At 53.2% G+C, this 20025-nt stretch overlaps 1 protein-coding gene across 8 annotated transcripts in view; it reads right to left on the reverse strand.

Annotated features, from left to right (window-relative positions):
• The window catches only part of Col16a1 (collagen type XVI alpha 1 chain), a 56287-nt gene that overhangs the window by 26639 nt on the left and 9623 nt on the right, over positions 1–20025 (reverse strand). For 7 of the 8 annotated variants that reach the window (XR_008213784.1, XM_052717286.1, XM_052717285.1 and 4 more), the window contains 31 exons: positions 19294–19356; positions 19033–19074; positions 18909–18953; positions 18790–18825; positions 18361–18423; positions 17842–17886; positions 17672–17767; positions 17444–17482; positions 16972–17016; positions 16777–16812; positions 16215–16325; positions 15816–15851; positions 15545–15580; positions 15360–15470; positions 15045–15089; positions 12151–12186; positions 11963–12007; positions 11544–11675; positions 10809–10844; positions 10353–10460; positions 9972–10094; positions 9814–9867; positions 9637–9678; positions 9157–9192; positions 9019–9072; positions 8786–8854; positions 5398–5451; positions 5280–5306; positions 4561–4620; positions 4310–4357; positions 4137–4190 (listed from right to left, as the gene is read on the reverse strand). Coding sequence is in view for 7 of the 8 variants with exons in the window: in XM_052717286.1 (XP_052573246.1) it covers positions 4137–4190; positions 4310–4357; positions 4561–4620; positions 5280–5306; positions 5398–5451; positions 8786–8854; positions 9019–9072; positions 9157–9192; positions 9637–9678; positions 9814–9867; positions 9972–10094; positions 10353–10460; positions 10809–10844; positions 11544–11675; positions 11963–12007; positions 12151–12186; positions 15045–15089; positions 15360–15470; positions 15545–15580; positions 15816–15851; positions 16215–16325; positions 16777–16812; positions 16972–17016; positions 17444–17482; positions 17672–17767; positions 17842–17886; positions 18361–18423; positions 18790–18825; positions 18909–18953; positions 19033–19074; positions 19294–19356 (1827 nt within the window). In the remaining variant the exon portion in view is untranslated. The remainder of the gene's footprint in view (positions 1–4136; positions 4191–4309; positions 4358–4560; positions 4621–5279; positions 5307–5397; positions 5452–8785; positions 8855–9018; positions 9073–9156; positions 9193–9636; positions 9679–9813; positions 9868–9971; positions 10095–10352; positions 10461–10808; positions 10845–11543; positions 11676–11962; positions 12008–12150; positions 12187–15044; positions 15090–15359; positions 15471–15544; positions 15581–15815; positions 15852–16214; positions 16326–16776; positions 16813–16971; positions 17017–17443; positions 17483–17671; positions 17768–17841; positions 17887–18360; positions 18424–18789; positions 18826–18908; positions 18954–19032; positions 19075–19293; positions 19357–20025) is intronic. The other variant, XM_052717287.1, reaches the window with a different exon arrangement.

Raw genomic sequence — 20025 nt, forward strand, 5'->3', positions numbered from 1 at the left:
CCCCCGCCGCTGCCTGCATGGGTGAGAGCTCTGAAAGTCTCACACAGCACACAGTTGGGGGCTGGGGGAGCCAAGGAGGCACAGAGGGGTGGTCCTCAAAAGCAGTTCTACTGGGAACATTTCCTTGTACCACAGGTCAGAAGGTGGACGAAGGGTCTTCTTTTTCTTTCTTTCTCTCTCTTTCTTTCTTTCTTATTAATGTATTTGGTTTTTTGAGACAGGGTTTTCTCTGAGTAGCCCCAGTTGTCCTGGAACTCCCTTTGTAGACCAGGCTGGCCTCAAACTCACAGAGATCTGCTTGCCTCTGCCTCCCAAATACTGGTATTGACAGCATGAGCCACATGCCTTCTATGGGTCTTCTATAGGGTAACTGCTGTGGTCTATCCCAAGTCATTTTCCTATATTTTCTCATCAATCATCATCATAGTTTCCTGGAGGCAACAAGCATTTTATTGTCGTCTTAAAAACAAAGGAACTCAGAGAAGCTCATTTGCCAAAGGTCACAGGTTGAACAAGATGGAAATGAGACTCAGAGTGAGGACCACTGGCCCCCACCCTCCTTAATCCACTGGTGGCACCTCATCCCTTGAAAATGTCCCTGCAGTGTAATCAGACCATCTAAGTGCACCAGCAACTTCTAGAAGAGTGGAAGCCCAACTCTGTGCCTCAGTTTCCTTCTCTGTAAAACAGCCATCATGTGTGGCTTCGAGGAGGTGATGCTGTGAGGCACACAGCACAGAGCCCAGATGTGGGATGTAGCAAGATACTCCTGTTAAAAGCGCCTCCCAGCCTCTGGCTTTCTTGCATAGTCACAGTGCACATTTGCATATTAAATACCCTGCTGAGGAAGGGAGGATGTTCCATTTTGCATCCCCAACACCCCACAAAGAGGAGGTGCACATTAAATATGTGTTGGATGAATGCATCCCTGCACAGCCTGTTCCTCCTAGTACAGGATTTCCTGGGCCTGCTCTGAGATCTGGCCTCCCTTCATGACCCAACTCCCAGCACTGGAACAGGCCAGCTGCCCCTGAGTAGTTCCTTCCTATATGGAGCAGGCTTTCCCACTCCTGCGTCACCACCCAGTGTGACCACAGGGTCCAGAACAGTGCCTGACACGTGGGTAATGCTTTGAATGTTTTTGTTTAGAAATGGTCTCATGCAGCCCAGGCTGGTCTCAGACTCACTGTGTAGGTCTTGAACTCTGGTCCCACTGCCTCTACCACCTAAGGGCTGGGATTACAAGCATGTGCCACCTCACCCAATTTATGGGGTGTTGGGGGATCCACAGGGCTTCTTGCATGCTAGGCAAGCACCCTACCAACTGAACCACGCCCTCAGCCCTGTTCCTATAATTCACTCACTGTTCCACTCTCCAGTGCTGCTGTGTTACTTCAAGTCTGAGAGCGCCATTCTTTCTTACCCTGATAGAATTACATATCCATGTTCTCCTCTAGAAGTGGGAGGTGCAGCCTAAGCTTGACTGCTACCTTCCAGTTATAAAAACCTTGGGCCCATTTCTTGGCCTCTGTGCCTCGGGCTCCTCATCTGGGAAATGAATCAGGATAAAATGACACCTGCAGGCACTGGGATGATGCAGCCTTGGGCAAATAAACATCATCTACCCCTAAGCCCATCTCTGCAGAGAAGCCTGGCGCAGGGCGGGTGCCTGTGTGTGGCAGCCTCAGGTTGGTCATGGGTACTGGCAATCAGATATAATTCTGGGTCCTGGGATTACACTCAGCACTTTTTCCTGCCCTTGTTCCCCTAGTGTGGCTTGGCACAGCTCAACACTACGTACGCTAGCTCTCCCTGGTTAATGGGTCACTTTGGAATGACTCAGCCTCCGCAAGCAAACTACATGCCCCCTGCCGACAGGTCACTGAATGCTGCCACAGCCCAGGAAGCTGGGACACGTCCCTCAAAGGCAGAGACTGCCAAGTGTGTGGTGAGGACTCTGGTTCCTGGTGAGCGGACCCCTGGGAATTGTCCTGAGAAGCAGAGGGAAGGAGGAGAAAGGGCTCCACTTGGGAAAGCTCTGAGTTGGCCCTTTAATACCTGGCTGGCTGGGTGACCTGGGACAAGATATCTTACCTCTCGGGGCTTAAGATGGTGTGACTTAGGGGTCACACCATCTTCCTCCTGGGGTTGGGGTTGACATGAGGCTCAAATGAATGAGAGAACGGTTGTGAAATAATAGTAAGTAAGCACCGTGGCAATGGCCAAGGCCCCCAGGGCATCACTGTGGGCCAGGGAAGATTTCACACGCGTTGCACACACAAGTTTGCTTAATACCCACAAGGAGCCCACGGAGGCAGGTGCTATAATTATCTACATATAGTACATAAAGGCATGGAGATACTGCGAGATTGAATAACTTGCCTAGTATCCCGGAGCGCATGGTGGGGATGAGTTTCAAAGTGAGGCTGCCCTGGCTGTGGGAACGGAAGTGTGACATGGATCTCTGCTCCTCCTTCATAGTCTCTCCTCACTATCTCTGGCCTCTGTGCTACTTCCAAGGACATCGTGGACATTCTCACCTCCAGGCCTTTGTACCTGCTGCCTTCTCTGCTAGGAATGTATCTCCTCCCCAGGGGTGCTCCTCCCCAGGGGTGCTCCTCCCCAGGGGTGCTCCTCCCCAGGGATGCTCCTCCCCAGGGGTGCTCCTCCCCAGGGTTGCTCCTCCCAGGGGTCCTCCTCAGGGATGCTCCTTCCTTGGAGTGTTCCCTCCCCAACAGATTCACTTGTATTTCCTTTACATTTTGATTTAAATGTCACATTTTATTTGTATGTGTGTACATGTTCATGTGTATGTTGGCATGTGTGTGTAGAATCATGTGCCTGTGTGTCCATGGGCATGTTGAGGCCAGATGTTAACACTGGGTGTCTTCCTCAGTTGTTCTCCATCTATTTTTTTTTAAAGATTTATTTATCTATTTTATGTGCACTGGTGTTTTGCCTGTATACACTATATGTGATCCCCTGGAACTGGAGTTAAAGACAGTTGTGAGCTGTCATGTGGGTGCTGGGAATTGAACCCAGGTCCCCTGGAAGAGCAGCTAGCACTCTTCACCGCTGAGCGATGCATCTCTCCGGCCCCTCTCCGTCTTACATTTAACTTAATTTATGTGTGTGTATGTGCACATGTGTGTGTGTGTGTGAGTCAATGTGTGTGTATGTGGGTGTGTGAGTGCACGTGCGCACACACACACACACACAGGCACACAATTACCACAGCAAGGATAGGGTGTTCAGAGGACAGCGGAGGATTTAATTCTCTCCTTCCACCTTGTGGGGTCTGAGGATGGAGGTCGGGCCAGCAGGCCTGCATGTGAGCACCTTTATTGGTAGAACAATCTCACTAGCCCTCCACCTTAATTTTTGAGACAGGGTCTCTTGCTGAAACTGGAGCTCACTCATTAGACTGGCTGACCAAGGAGCCTCCTGTCTCGGCCTCCCCAGCACCGGAGTTACTGGCATAGGTCGCCATGTCTGGCTCTTTACATGGATCCGGGATCTGACTTCAGGTCCTTAGGCTTGTACAGCAAGCTCTTTGCCAACTAGGCCCTCTTCCCAGCTTCAAATGCACCTTTTTCTTTAGTATTTTTCACAAATGTCTTCCCTGTTCTTCTCCTGCTATCCATCCCCACATCCAGCTTTATCTCCCTCCTTAGCACAGACCACTCTCTAATATGTTAGAGTTTATATTTCTTGCTTATTGCCTGTCTCTCTTGCAGGGATTCTAACATTTGGTCCACTGCATCTAAAGCAGTGCCTGGAAAAGATCATACAGGCAGAAACGTGTGTCACACCAACAAATGCTGACTGCTGCCCCCACAGCACACTCTGTACCAGTATAAAGCTCTGCCTCGGAGCCTGGGTTCCTGCTAGGTCTGGGCTTCAGTCCTAATAGTGGGGCGCTTGGGCTAAAACACAACAGGACATTCCTCAAAATAAGGCTAGGAGTCCACAAGCCTGGCCCAGGACCTGTGAGCCCTCCATGCCATGCTGGGAAGAGAAATCATGACAGATGTGTGAGTAGAGAAACAGTGCACTCAGGTCCAGCATGGAGGAAGTCCCTCGACTGCTTGGGCCCTGCCCCCCAAATGCCAGACTCTCTCTTCTCAACCTTTTACCTGCAGTCCAGGCATTCCGGGAGGACCTGGTGGTCCAGGGACACCTGGGGGACCCTGTGGGAGAGAAGACAAAAATCAGAGGGGGAAGAGAGCTCCCTGCCACGTGGAGGGCAGTAGTGTCAGGCGGGAGAGTCGCGACAGGAGGCAAGACAAAGGAGACAAGCCACACAGACCTGCGGGCCCGGCTGCGAGGAGCTGCCCATCCACAGTCCCGGAGCACCCTGGGTGGGGGTGGGGGCCGCAAAAGAAGGGAAGAGGTTACAGGCAACGTCTACACCAAGCACAGAGCTGCACGGGAAGGGCGTGGGCTGGGACACAAAGCCTGGCAAGGGCTCTCGCCCACCGGCACCAGGTGAGGCCAGGATCTAGACCACCTCTCCCCCGGTGGGGAAGGTGGGAAAGCAGCTCAGCCCCACTCACTCACCGGCATGCCAGAGAAGATGGGCTCTCCCCGAGAAGCACAGGAGCACTCTCCAGGTTCACCCTGGAAAGACAAGAGCCTTGGTTTGAAGTGGCAAAGACAGAGGGTCCTCTGGAAATCTCATCTGGGAGGTGGCATGGGCTCTGGGGATGGAAAGGTTCGGCTCAGCCTCCTATGTCATGTCTTCAGGCAACCCACGGGCCTCAGACTCCTCATCTACCAGGGGATGGGTTGTATGCAGTGTGTGGTGGTCATTTAGTTAAGTCAGCATCAACTGAGAACCAGGAGAATAACCCAGTCCTATCCTTCTCAGGGTCCTCATCAGCCCCCTCACCATGCACCCACATAATCTCACTATAGCAGTCATGGCTTCATCTTGAACAGCCCTACTCCCCAAGGCTCTGCCTGGTTCTGTGCCCTTCTATCCTGGTCCCTCATCCCTCCTTTCTTCTTGACTCATCTTCTGACCTTACTTCCATGTGAAAGTACAGCTGTCCACTAAAGTGGAGACCCTGGAGTTCTCTGGACTCCTGAGACCATGGCTGGATTCTGAGTCATCATCACCTACGAAGTGAGTGTGGTGCCCATAGTTCTTGGAACCGGGAAGCTTGTGAACGGCAAGGCGACCCCACCCATCCTCCAGCCTGAGCAGCCATTATGGGGCTATGGGACTCTAGGAGCCCATTCCCAAAGAGCGGTGGCCCCAGGCCCTTGAGACTTACCTTTTCTCCTCGAGATCCCTTTTCACCCTGCAGAGGGAAAAACACCGGGAATTGAGTAGGTGTGAGCGAGAGGCAGGTCCAAGTCACGGAATCCTGCTGCCTGGGCCAGCATACTCACCGGTGTCCCTTTGGCTCCTGGAAGTCCAGTCTGTCCTTTCTGCCCATCTTGGCCCTAAAGGGAAAGGGCCCAGAGTCAGAAGGGGGGTTTGGAGAGCAGCAAGTCATTCGGCTTGCTAGAGAGGAACAGCACGGAGGCAGCCCCAGGCTCCCCGGCGCCCATGTTCCAGAGGGGAGATTGTGGCCAGGAGGTAAGGGGAAGGCAGGAGGGAGGAGAGAGGGCGTGGCTCCCAGCACCAGGCACTGCACTATGCACCCATCAGAGAACAGTGAATGGGGCCCCCACTCCTGACTCCTGCAGAGAATGTTCTGCTTTGCTAACTGAAGCTAAGGTTGAAGAAATTTCAGAGTCCTGGGATCAAGCCTGTCCTGGGGATCGGTGGGCCCAAAGGTCGCTTCCTTCTTTTTCTCTCTGCACACACTCTTGCTATTTCAGTTGCTCTGTGGACTGAGCTGGGAGAATGGCATTTCAGAGCTGTTTGTATCAACTCCGAGACACTATCACTTACCTAAAGTCACACACACACAGCTAGTGGGTGTGGGGGAGACCGGGAAGCTTCCCCCACCCATGGGATTGGGATAGAAGGGGTCTGTCTGCTTCTGACAAGGAGCGCGGAGTGAGCAAGTAACACAGATGTGCTAAAGCAGAGCAGACATCCCCATGACTGCCTTCCTGGGGGCTGCTCCACCTTTGCATCCAGGGTTCAAAGCTATCCTGGGACAAATCTCCAATTCCACCTTTCCTCAGCCTTGAGACAGGCAGGGATTCTGACTGTCTAGGTCTGCTGGGCAAAGCCATACGGGCTCTGAGCAAATCTCTGTCCCTCTAGGCTTTGGCACACCACCAGAAAGAATCTATCAATGCTCTACCAACTCAAACAACAATTTCTCTAGGGCTTGACAAAGGATAGGGAAAGGATAAGGCCCACTAGGCTATTTTCAACATTACCAAAAGCTCAAGAAAAATTATACATTTGCCCACAGCCCAGCATGGCATAGGCTGGCTGAAAGGTGGCATTTCTTTGATTCAAGCTAAAATTATCATCTTGTAAAATTCTAGTGGGTTCATGCGGAGTGGAAGCTGACTATTAGACAGGTCTTTGATGACTAAAATGAGAAAATGCACTTATTATTACTTAATCTATGCAATTTGCTCAATAGACAGGTCTTTTAAGTGTGGGAGTCATTGTCTTGGGCAGCACAGAATAGAACCTTTTCATCCCGAGACACTCAGTGGATGCTCCCTATGGGCTCCAGGTTGGGATAAGGGGTGAGCTTCAAGCTCCCGGCTCCACCCCCTACTCTCTGGTCTTTGCTCTCCCTGTGTACGCAACTGGAAAGTGACAGCAGCTCCTAGCCCATTTTGGTGGCTCATACTTGCAATCCCAACACTGAGGAAACTGAGAGAGGAGGGGTACCAAGATTTCAGTACGCGTCTGGGTTACACAGTTGAGTTCCAGGTAAGTCTGGCTTAGAGCGTTAGACCTTGTCTCTAAAAAACACCAATAATAATAATAACAGCAGTTCCTCTACAGGCTGTCCTTTTTATCTGTTTATTTGTTTGGTGTTTCAAGACAGGGTCTCTCGGTAGCCCTGGCTGGCCTTGAACTCACAGAGATCCTCCTGCCTCTGCCTTGGAGTGCTGGGATTGAAGGCGTGTCCCATCACACCCACCTCAAAAGGGCTGTATTGAGGAAGCACACTTCTGACTCAGCAGGCCACTAATCTAAAAATGAGGATGACTGTGTTCTCTCTCTTCAGAAGCTAAAAAACATGCATCTCCAAGCAGAGGGGAGTGAGCGGGTGATTCCTAGCGGCTGAGGGAGGGAGAAACTGAGGGGGCTGGATAACGACAACCAGATCTCTATTAGTTTCGATTAACAATTTCTAGTCCTCTACAGAACAGGAAGGTGACCTCAGTTTACAAACAACAAAGTGGCTGAGGGTTCTGGACACAAAGAAATGATCAGAAGATGAAATGCTAATCACCGATTTGTTCAGAATACCCTGTGTGAATGTGCTCCGTAAACATGGATAGTTACTACAAGCTGACTTGAAAAAGCAAAATATCGGGCTAGAAAGATGGCTCAGCAGTTAAAAGCACTTGTTGCTCTTGCAAAGGACCCAGGTTAGAGTCCCAGCATCTACATGGTGCACTCACAACCATCTGCAACTACAGACCCAGAGGATCTGGTGCACTCTTCTGACCTCCGCGGGTACCAGGCATCCGCATGCAGGCAAAACATTCATATAAATAAAAAGTTTTAGAAATTTGAAAGGGAAATACTTTGTGTGTGTGTGTGTCTGCAGGTATGTGTGTGGGTACATATGTATGGCTGCTTGCATTGTGGAGTGGTCAGAAGTCAACTTAGGCTGTCATTCCTCAGGAACCATCTGCCTTGGTTTGTATTTGTTTGATTGTTTAAGATATGGGCTCTCGTGGGTACCTGGGACTTTGCGGTTAGTCTAAATTGACTGGCCAGTGAGCCCTAGGGTTACACTATTGGGTTACCTAGTACATGCAATCACATCTGACTTTCGTGTGGTGTTGTTATTGGTGGCGGTGGTAGTACTTTTTTGAGACAGGGTTTCTCAGTGTAGCCCTGGCTGTCCAGTAATTTGCTCTGTAGACCAAGCTAGTCTTGAACTTGAAGAGCCCCGGCTGCCTCTGCCTTCTGAATGTTGGGATTAAAGGCATGCACCCCCATACCTGGCCACCTCTGACTTTCTACATGGACGTGGGGGATCAGTGGATCAAACTCAGGCACTCACGCCTGTGCAGCATGCACTTTACCCACGGAACCAACTCCCTAGTCCTTGAAAACATATTTCTAAAAGGAACAGAGGGGGCTGGAGAGATGGCTCAGCAGTTAAGAGCACTGATTGCTCTTCCAGAGGACCTGGGTTCAATTCCCAGCACCCATATGACATCTTACAGCTGTCTTTAACTCCAGTTCCAGGGGATCTGGCACCTTCACACAGACACACATGCAGGCAAAACACCAATGCACATAAAATAAAGAGAAATAAATCTTAATAAAAGAAAAGAGCAGAGGCCAACTGGAGAGAAGACTCAGCAGTTATGAGTACATGCTGCTTGCTCTTCCAGAGGACCAGAGCTCAGTTCCCAGAACCCAAAGGCACGGGTCCTCATGCAGCGCACGTGCACACACATACATACACGCGCACCAAAAAAGAGAGAGAGAGAAACACGGCGGTGACATATTATTTAAGGCAGTTCCCGTGTGTCTTCCTTCCCTGAGGAAGGCCCAGGATGCTTGTCTCCTCCCACCCTGCTGAGACAGGCAGGGTCAACTCAGGGCCCGCCCCACAGCAGCCCTGTCAAGGGCCCAACAACAGCTCTAGTCGCCTGCAGGAAAGGCTCTTACCGGAGGCCCGGAGACACTGGCGCCAGGAGGTCCCGTGGGTCCTGTGGCTCCTTTGGGCCCTGGAGGTCCCTGTGAGGAAAGGACAAATAGGTTGCCGTGGTGGCACGATTCGAAGCCGGCACGATCCAGCAGTGAGACGTACGTGATCGAATCTCAGGCAACCCGCTGACGGCATTACCAAGTCCCAGGTCCCCATGTCTGCAGCCCCAACAACCCCAGAGGAAGGGGCTCACCTGGGCACCTTTCTCTCCAGCCGAGCCAGGTGGTCCCCGAGGCCCCGGAAGTCCCTGCAGATGGAAGCACAGTTGGTTATTTCTTACCATAAAATGGGCCCCTCCCTGTCAGCCGCCTCCAGGCCGTAGGAGACCTACCTGAATGCCAGGCAAACCCTGGGCTCCCGGCTCACCCTGCAAGTCAGAATGGGCAGTCTGTGGCAGAGCGGCCAAAGCCACCTGCCTCTAGGACCTGTGTCACTGGCAGATCTGGGAGGGTGTCTGCAAGCCCCAGCTCAAGGGTTAAAGTAATGGGGGTCAAGGCCAAATTCTGGCAGGGCACAGTGAGTGGCACATGCCTTTAATCCCAGCACTCAGGAGGCAGAGGCAGAGGCAAGCAGATCTCTGTAAGTTCAAGGCTAGCCTGGTCTATATAGTGAGTTCTAGGACAGCCAGGGCTATGTAGAGAGACCCTGTCTCAAAAAAAAAAGCCAAATCCTGTACAGAGCAACAGCAACATCAGGCCAACGCTGCTTGTGACCCCTAGACACAAAACTGTGCCCTTAGCATCTAGTGACAGGCAAAGCTATGGAGGTGCTGGAAGAGAGCAAGAAGGCAAAGATGAGGTGAAGTACTCACCTGGGGTCCCTCAGCGCCAGTGCCTGGAGGTCCAGGCTCTCCCTGAAGAGGGAAAACGACTCTTTGAAGCCTCCTCTACGCCCACCTTCCACCGCTCCATGACTCAGTCCCCGTTCCAAGCCTTCAGTCCCCGTTCCCATCCTCCTCCGCCCAGGGCTACCATTCCCCCGCACATACCTGCGTGCCCTTCAGTCCCTGGGGCCCTTGAACTCCTGGTAGACCAGGCTTGCCCTAAAAAGCACAAGGGAACTCATGGATAGCCTTGGTGTGTTGAGAGGATTGAGAGGGCATCACACAGGCAGAGAAAGACGGGAGGATGGGCCACTGGCACTTACAGGTTTCCCGGGCCGACCCACACCTTCAGGACCTGGCTCTCCCTTGGGGCCTGGCTTCCCAGGCAGTCCCGATACATCGGTCAACGCCCCCTGCAGGCTGGAGCAGGCAGTGCAGCCATCACCCTGGTCAGAGACAGGTACAGACAAAGGGGGCCTGTAGCCAGGCCAGGGGGCATCGCGAAGGGGCCTCCTACATCCTCTGAGAGCCCCACTCCTCTTCTGCCTCTCCTCAGCCGAGAAAACAAAATAGATCCCTGCTAATCCAAGTGCGAGGCATCTGGTGCTGCCGGGCTTCCTTGAGGCAGTCCCCACGCCTCATTAACTGGCCCCTTGATTTCTATTTGCCCATGCAACCAATTCCCCCAAGCCTGGCCGACTTACCTTTTCTCCTTTTGGCCCAGCAGGACCCCGAACTCCAGGCTCTCCAGACATTCCAGGCTGCCCAGTGGTGCCCGGAGTTCCAGGGTCTCCCGGATTCCCAGCATCACCCTGAAAGGAGTAGAGTTTGAGGAGGACGGTGTCGCCCAGCGGGGAGCAGGTTGCCCTTTAAGACCTGTGGCCAATCACAGTCCCTTCCCTGGGCAGGGGGCTGGGGGCTAAGAAGGGAGGCTAGTGCCAGCAATCAAGAAAAGGGGGTCAGATTGTTCCTGAAGAAGGGGGAAGGTGGAATTGGATGGGTGGGGATGTGGGGAGGATTGGGGAGGAGTTGGGGGGAAACTGTGATCAGAATACATTCCATTAAAAAATGTATTTTCAATTTAAAAAGAAAGAAAAGGGGACAGAGCCTCCAAGATAACCAGGTACCCACCACCTCCATGTCCACCCACATCCTCTCACCTTCTGGCCCTTGAGTCCAGGCTCTCCAGCTCTGCCCTGAGGAGAAAACGGTCCCAGCACCCATTCACTCAGAGTTGATGTCCCTGGGTACCCAGCACTGTGTGAGACCCAGGGAATGTGGCAGAAAGTGAGAGGCGATGACCTCTGTTCTCATTCTAACATTGGAGACATTTTTGCCTGTACGACCTAGGCAAGGTACCTCATCTAGCTCCTCATCTGGCCTCAACTTCCTCATCTGTCAAATGGGGATGATAACGTAGTGTAGGCTTCTGCACCAAAGGGTTCTTGTGAGATTATTCTGCTGGGCCAGTGTTTGCCGTCACCATTAAAGCCGGGACCATCAGCCTACAGCAGGGACTGCCGTCTCCCCAACGTCCCTTGTGTGCTCTACAGTGCTTCACGCTCATCATAACTCAAGCTTCACCACAACTCTAAGGATAGGACCCGAGGGACAGAGAACAAAACTGACTTGCTCAAGTCAAAGATCTTATAAAAATCGGGGCCAGAATTGGGACCTAGCTCTACTGAGGTTGTACCTCGTCCTTGCTCTGCCACTCTGTGTCCCAGGATGAAGGACAGAGGCCTGTGTGAGGGATGCAAGCAGCTTGCACTAGACACAGAGACGCTGATCCCACCCCGCTTTGTCCTTCTGCCCCCGAAGTCAAGAGCTGCTGGGAGAACCATGCTCTTTCTTGCATCCTGCCCACATCCATCTCCAGAGATTCCAGAATTCACCTGCTTCCCAGGCAGTCCAAAACCTGGGGGACCAGGCTCTCCCTTCTCTCCAGCTGGGCCAGGCACGTGAGCTACATGGTTGTCCCCATCTGGAAGCTTGGACATGGCTACACAAGGCTCACAGGGCTCCCCCTGCAGAGCAAAGATACGGGGTTAAGGGCTTGCTGGGTCCTGGGGCTTGGGATCTGGGGCTGTGGAATGTAGCCAGCTCCAACACAGCTCCTCTGGTGAGTAGGGGATGTTTTCAGAGAGACTGGGAGCATGGGAAGAAGCAGAGATGGAAGCAAGACTATGTTGCTAAGAGCTAGAATTCACCCCACAGACTGCAGGGAGCCCAGGATCTGGAGTAGAACAGGCTAGAACAAGGGCATCTTCTTCAGGGGAATGTCCTGGTGGCATGCCAGGAGCCCCAGACTCACCTTTGCCCCTTTGGTGCCTGCTGGTCCCACTGGTCCCGGTGGCCCCTATGTGAGAAACCATGTGAGATGGTGCCCAGCAGCAGCCAAGGCTAGGCAGAGGCCTGGCCCCAGACTGTCAGTTCTCCTGTGGGGGGCAGTGCCTCCCACCTTGCCCTTCCCTAAGCCACTGCCGTCTGAAGAATACTTACTGGAACTCCAGCCGGCCCCGTGTCACCAAAATTACCCTGAGGGCCAAGCAGAAAGTATATAGTTATATAGTACATAGGGGAAACAGGGTAGAGGTGCCAGGTGCAGGAGCAGACTCTTGGGATGTCTACTGGCAAGGGAAAGTGAGGCTAGGATTCCCCCAAACTCCTCAGGGAATCCCTGACCAGCCACAGTCTTGAAGCTAAGCCCAGCCCTGGCTACTCCTCTAGCAGAGATCATGAAGTCATTCTTCAACAGCTGTTCATCGAGTGCCTTTTGGCCCTGAGCACCGGGCTAGGTACTGCATATGTGAACAGCGCAGACAAAAATGCCCCGTGGACCTTGCACCTGAAAAGCTTTTTAAAAAAGTAACCCTATGCTATGTAGTCAAGGATCACCTTGAACTTCTGATCCTCCTGCCTCGGGTGTGCATCACCTTGCCCAGTTTATATGGTGTCGGGGCTGAAACTCAGGGCTTTGTGCATGCTAGGAAAGCACTCTACCAGCTGAGCTGCAGTCTCATTTTATCCCCCAACTTGTGTGTGTGTGCGTGTGTGTGCGCGTGCGCGCGTGTGCGTGTGTGTATGTATGTGTGTGTGTGTGAGTGCATGTGTGTATGTATGTGTGCATGTGTGTGTGTGTGCGTGCACGCATGCGTGTGTGTGTGCGTGCATGTGCGTGTGTATGTATGTGTATGTGTGTGTGCGCATGCGTGTGCGTGTGTGTGTGTGTGTGTGTGTGTGTGTGTGTGTGTGTGCATGTATGTGTGTGTGTGTATGTGGTGTGTAGTATATGTATGTACACATATGGGTAGGCCAGATGTTGACATCAGGCATCTTCCTCGAACATTCTCCACATAATTTTTTGAGGCTGGGTCTCTCACCGACCCCAGAGCTCATCAGTTCAGCTCGGCTGACTGGTCAGAGCGCCAAGGTCCCACCTGTTTTCTCACCCACAGTGCTGGGGTTACAGGGCTTCTGGCTGGTTACGTGGGATGCTGGGAATTCAAATTCAGGTCCTCAAGCTTGCGTGGCAAGCACTTTATGAGCGGAGCTTTTGAAATAGTAACCTAGTAAGTGATAATGAGTGCCAGGAAGGGAACAAGGTAACAACCCAGACCAAGAGGCGATCCCATTTATACAGGGTGGTCAGAGAAGCGGCACCACAATTATCCGAAAGATGGGGTTGAGGCCCGCCAGTGGGAGCCTCCTGTGTTCCTATGGGAATCACCTGGAGGAAGTCTGGAGGAGGGAACAGTCTCCACGTATTCCAGATTGGAAGGAGGGTCAGATGGCTGAAGCAAAGGAAGGCAGAGAGAGGAAGAGGAGAAGCTAGAAGGAAGATCATCCTGCATGGGGTCCAGCAGGACTGTGGTACCAAGTCAAGTCCCCAAAGGCCTGTAAGCAGGAAGTTCTGCCATGGGAATCTTTCTGCAAAGGCGCATTAACTGCTCAGTGATGAATGGGCTGCTGAAGGGCCGCAAGGGGCACATGTGGGCCAGAAGAGGGGTCGCCATCATCAGGAGTGAGACCATGGAGACCCAGTGGAACAGAGGGAGAGAAGCAAGGAGAGTTGAGGGAGCTGCGGGCTGAACCATCAGGACTTGCATCTGGGGTGGATGGAAGGGGGACGGTGTGGGGGAGTCAAGGGTGACGCCAGCTTCCGGCTTTGGGGATTTCGGTATATGCTATTTGCTGTGATGGAAAAGGCTGGTCACGCTTTTTGGCCTCTAATCCAGTACTAAGGAGGGGTAGGAAGAAGAATCACAAGGTCAAGGTCTGTCTGTGGTACATTGTGAGTTCAAAGCCAGCCTGAGCAACTTAGTGAGACCCTATTTCAAAATAAAGGGTAAAATAAGGGTTCTTCAGGCCTCTATGGGGCAGGGGATGTAGCTCAGTGGTAGAGTACTTGTAAAGCATGTGCTAGACTCTGGTTCAATCTCAGTGACACCACACACACACACACACACACACACACACACACACACACACACACACTAATGGAAAGAGTTGGGAAGGGGCACTAAAACTCCATTTGAGAAATGCCAAGTATGATTTGCCTGTTAGAGGTGAGTTTGAACACACATCCTAATGTGTCCCCTGCTTGAGTACTTCCACACCCACAGAACCCCTCATTTGAGCAACCCTCTATTAGAGGCTGTCATTTATCTCTCACACAATCATAAATACAAATGTTAACATGGGCATTGAAATCTAGAAATCTAGAGACCCAGCTGAGTGGTGGCGATTATAGACTGTGGAGCCAAACTTCCTGGGCTCAAATCACAATTCTGTATCCAAACACCCACGGAGCACTGGGAGATTCCCTTGACCTTTTTATGTCTCGTTTTCCTTATCCATAAAATGGGAATAGTGGAGAAGAAATGTACTCCATCAGATCTGGGGGGGGGAATAAAACAAGAATATAACATGCACGCGGCTTGGAACCGTGCCTGGCACATAATGAGTAGAAAAGAAGAGTTAAATACTATTTTGCTACAAGGTAGTCTTGAATGTGCTTAATAGTTTTAGATTGTTGTTAAATTAAAAATACAACACTGAGGAATTCTCTTGAAGAATATGAAGTTCTTGGAAATAAGTTCCTTGTCTCTGCTCAGAAAAAAAAAAACCTGATTGGGGTGAGTAGTGGTGGTGCACGCCTTTAAACCCAGCACTCAGGAGACAGAGGCAAGCAAATCTCTGAGTTCGGGGCCAGCCTGGTCTACAGAGCAAGATCCAGGACAGCCAGAGCTACATACAGAAAACCTGTCTCAAAAACCAAAACCAAAACAACAACAACCAAAAACCCCGATGAATGCGGTCTGCTGTGACCTCACTTGCCTCTTGGGGCTGTCTCCCTGGCCTTGCCTATCTCTGATGCCCAGCCCGGGGCTCACCTTCTCTCCTTTCAGCCCTTTTGGCCCAGGAACTCCAGATTTCCCCTTAAAACAAAACAAATAAAACAAGATGGAATTACAGTGCCTTTGCCTGACACCCCTCCAAGTTCCCAGTGTCGCAGTGTTCAACGAGCAAGAGCAAGGAATGAGAGGAATTGCTAGACAGTTACTACTGTACAAGTAGCAGCCTAGCGCAGACAGGGGAAAGTGCCAGGATGCAGGCTGCTTCATGGCCTACCTCCTGGTCCCTACCCCAAAGTATGCGATCCTGAAGAGTCAGGGCAGCCACTAGTATGCCAAGGGCAGGTCACTCACCGGAAGGCCCGGTAAACCATGGCCAGGGGAGCCTAGGTCTTCATTGACCTCTGTAGAGGGCCCAAGATGCTGGGCCCCGACACCTGAGCTGCAGGATGAACAGGGTTCCCCCTAGGGAAGGAAGAGAAGAATCAAAACCTCCCAAGTGGGCAGAAGACAAAGAGCAGGGCCCAGGGGCTTCCTACCTTCTCCCCCTTAATGCCTTGGATGCCTGGATCTCCCTGCAGGAAACACAAAAAGGGGTTGTGGGCTGAGACCAGGCATGTGGGGACACCCCAAATGCTCTAGCCATATTTAAGGACAGCAGTGTGACACACCACATAGACGCCCTTTGAACTGCCCCCCGTCCTGTGGGATTCAAAGCCAGCACCTCGGAGGCAGTGCCCATCAACTTATACAGCAAACAAGGGAAATAAACTTAGGCTAAATGTCCCCATGAGAAAGTTTCTTACATACCCGGTCACCTTTCAGTGCAACAACTCCTAGGCCCTCCTGGAAGAGAGGGGTATATGGAGGAGTGAGATGAGGAGGCTGGGCCAGGACCTTAACCCTGGCCATGACCACTTTCTTCCATTGTCTCTAGCCAACACCCAAGCCCAGAGCCAGGCTCCATTCACAGTAAGAGATGGCTCCACCCTGTCTTGCCCAAAAGATATCCTAGAGTCTCTTGGGGTTGGGGGGGAGTACTGGAAGGTTGCCATGGAAACCTGGGACGACACTCTAGCCAGCCCTAAGCTCTATGGTTCAAACCCCTCTGGGCTGCACTCTGCTGTAATCTCTCTCTGGCTTTGAAATCCACCCAGTCCCTGAGGGTCTGTTCTGTGTATGTCCCTCTGTGGCCCCTTGGACACTCACCCCAGCTGGAGCAGGATCGCCTGGCTCCCCTTTAGGACCTGGTTTTCCAGGGAGTCCCACAAAATTCTGGAACCCTTCAGGCAGCGTTGGACACACTTCACAGGGGTCACCCTAGCGAACAACCACAGGAGGGTAGGGTGAGGCTGAGACCTTGGGGAAGACGAAGGTCTGTCACACCCCATCATCAAAGTGGACAAGAACACTGAGGGCCTTCATGCCCAAGTGACTCATTCATTCAGGAAAGGAGTCCCAGACTTTCTTCAACTTTGTCCTCAGAGCAAACCCGGGGAGACACATGTGTCCCACTGACAGATATGAAATGGGCTGAGAGAGAAGCTTAGAGACCGCCCCCGCCCCCCACGCTCATAAACCATGCGGGTGCCAGAGACAGGGTCTGAGTCTGGCTGACCCCCCAGGCAGGCTCCTGATCTAATCACATAGCTTCCACAGTAATAAAGAGAGGGTCACCCGGGGCAGGCCCAGCACGTGGGCAGAGTGCCCCTGCTGCTCAGAGCGGATCCTGTTCCCAACCCAACCCAGGGCAGCCAGGCCTGGAGCTCACCTTCTCTCCCTTAGTCCCTGGCACTCCTGGCTTCCCCTGTTTGTGGGGGGGAGAAGCAGGGGCATTAATGCCAGGGCAGAGGGATCAGCATGCCAGGAAAGAGCTGAGGACCCAAGCCCCTCCCCATGGAGGCCCTGGAAGAGCAGACCCAGGCATGGTGGGCAAGGGACCCCTCCCCTGCTTGTGGCCACTCACAGGCTTCCCTCCAGGGCCTTCCTTTCCTGGTGTTCCAGAGCTGCCCTGTGACCAGAAGAAAGGTTAAAGGGGAGGTTCCCACTGATGTGACCTCTATCCCTTTGTCCCTTCATCCGGCCCTCTCGGCCGAACCTCCCATCTCTCCATTTGGTTCACTGGCTGGCTAAAATCTCTTCCTATTGCCTGTCCTCCTGGGTGTCTAGCTCTGGAAAAGGACAAGATGACTAGGGCTCTGGGTGCCCTTCCCTACAACAAGGAGGAGGTGACAGACAGGCAGACAGACATTTCCAGGGCTTGCTGCTCACCAAAGACAAGGATCCCACCCCAGCTAGTACCGGAATAGAGAAACCCTCTTTAGCAAGCCGACTGAACTGAGCATCTTCAGGCCAAAGCCTGGCCACCTCCTGGGACATGCGCACTGCATGACCACACTTCCCTCCCCGGCCTGTGTCCACACGGCCTCTGTGCTTACCTTGTCTCCCTTAGGGCCTGGTGGGCCACCCGGATCTCCCTGATGACAGAAACAGAGTGGTACAACTGTCTTCTCCCCAGCATGAGGAGGGGTTTTATCTTAAGCCTTCCTCCAACCTGCACCCCTGGGACCGGGTCTTATCCCTAACTGAGCCCCACCCCGGGGGAGGGGGTGGCGGGGGACAAAGTCCTCAGGAGAGAACAGCAGAAGAGGTGTGGGGATACTTACAGGAGTCCCAGGCAGTCCTATCCCGGGCAGCCCGGGGAGGCCGGGGGGCCCAGGCTCTCCTGCCAGTCCCTCAGGCCCAACAAAGCCAGGGTCACCCTAGCACACAAGTGGTCATGAGAGTCACCACCTTAGCCCTCCTAGTCCCTCCCACACCCAGACCTGCAACTCACTTTCTGCCCTTTGGGCCCGATGACACAGATCTCTCCTGGCCGACCCTGTGGGGAAGAGGGCCGAGGTAGGGACAGTCAGGGGCCTGGCCTCTGCCCCACTGAGACAGGAAAGTAAATATACACCCCCTTCACCCTTACTGTCTTTCTCCCATGCCAGACCCCAACCGGTTGCCATATGGCCATCAAATATCACCAGGCCTAGAGTCAAGAGGCCTGGGTTCACCGGGCGGTGGTGGCGCACGCCTTTAATCCCAGCACTCGGGAGGCAGAGCCAGGCGGATCTCTGTGAGTTCGAGGCCAGCCTGGGCTACAGAGAGAGATCCAGGATGGGCACCAAAACTACACAGAGAAACCCTGTCTCAGAAAAAAAAAAAAAAAAGAGGCCTGGGTTCGGGACCTGTACCCTGTGCCGTGCCTCCTGGGACACAGCACCTCACCTCCTTGGCCAGGAGGAGGGGCTGAACCTCTGGGTTAGATCTAGCACTTTGAGGCCTAGGGACGGGGTCCCCAGCAACATACATCTCGGCCTGGCTTTCCTGGCAGTCCCTTGAGGCCTCCGTCACCCTTTTCGCCTTTCTGGCCCTAGGGAGGGAAGAGACAAGAGACAAGAACTGAGGAACAGAAGCAAGGCAGTTCCAAGCAGCGGAGGGCCAAGTGCCTCCCAGAGCTCCCCTCCCCAACTCCGCCTCTTCAGAAAAGGAATGCCTTCCACAGGAGGGCAGACAACAGAAAGGACTTCCAAACCAGCCAGACCACTCATTCCACAAGCACGTGGCCCTCTAGATGTGGTGGGTGCTTAGCCGAGGCAGAGGACTAGAAGGGATGGGGGGGGGGTCAACTCTGCCAACTGTCACAATCCCCTAGGAAGACCTCAGACATTTCCCTCCTCACGAGCATAAGGCCTGTGTTCCATCCAGGCACCCACCCCTCCAAACATAAGCCTATTACCTTCTGGCCTGTTGAGCCTGGGAGTCCTGAGGGTCCCTAGGATGAGGAAGGAGCACAGACGAATGGATGAGGCTGGGCCAGGACCATCGTCTCTGCCCTGTGGTAGGTCCCGGGCTTACCAAGTCTCCCGATTCCCCCTTTTCTCCTTTCGGGCCTTCGGCACACTGTCAAGGAAGGAAAGGGGTTAAGTGGCCAGGACGGCCCCGCCTCAGCCCTGAAGCAGGCCTCACCTCCCAGTCTTACCTGAAGTGGGGCATCTGGGGAGACTCGGACACAGTCGTTGCCCTGTGGGTAAGTAGCAGGGGTCAAGGCTAAGGCCTTCCAGGGGAGTCACCAAAACTTGTAGCTAGGAAAAGGCCAGGAGCCCCTAGAAAATAGGCTCCTGCATGCTAATCCCTGTAGAACCCTGTCCAAACGCCCACTTGGCTGGGCTTCCCACTGACATGGTGGGAAGGTCATTTCCAGGGGGAGGGGTCCTGATGTGGATTTTGTTAGGGCACTCACCCGTGCTCCCTTCTCGCCCTTGGGGCCTGATGGTCCAGTCAGGCCTCGCTCACCTTTCCCTCCCTGTGGGTGAAACCAGAGTGATGTTTGTGCCTGAAGGGAGCCTCCAGGAAGTACTCCCCACCCCTGGTTGCCTCCATCCATCTACCATGCAAATGCTCGCACACACACAGAGTCCCAAGCACCCACACACACACACACACACACCATGCACTACCCACAGTACATGGATTCCATATGCACCAAAGGGCTGTTTGGCAAACCTACAGTCTCACACAGAGTATCCCTTCCCCCACGCCCACAGGCACGCACACGAGCAAACACACAGCAGATCCACGGCATCGTGTGAACATGCTGCATAGACGCGCAGGATGACATAAACCCAGGACAGCTAACAGTCAAGTTTCCTGAGCTCCAGCCTTGTGCACGCCATGTCACCTCCCTGAGCCTCAAGTTCCTCATCAATACAATAGGATTGACGCGGCGACGCCCATCTCCAGATACCGTGCAGAGAAGACAGGGGACGCTGTAAGCAGCATGGTGGACAGAGCCCACCCACTCACAAGCTAGCAAGAGAAGCACAGCACGTGCCTGCATGAGCCACGTTCACCCCATCACTCACAAGCCCGAGGCCCATTAGGCCCCCAGGTGCATAGGGGGGTCAACTCTCAGCCTGTGGACCACATAGGTGCAGATGTGTGTTCCAGAATACACAGGGACAGCCGCACATCC

This window comes from Peromyscus californicus, unplaced genomic scaffold (assembly GCF_007827085.1).
Source record: "Peromyscus californicus insignis strain IS unplaced genomic scaffold, ASM782708v3 Scaffold_5__1_contigs__length_169319896, whole genome shotgun sequence".
Classification (NCBI taxonomy): Eukaryota; Metazoa; Chordata; class Mammalia; order Rodentia; family Cricetidae; genus Peromyscus; species Peromyscus californicus.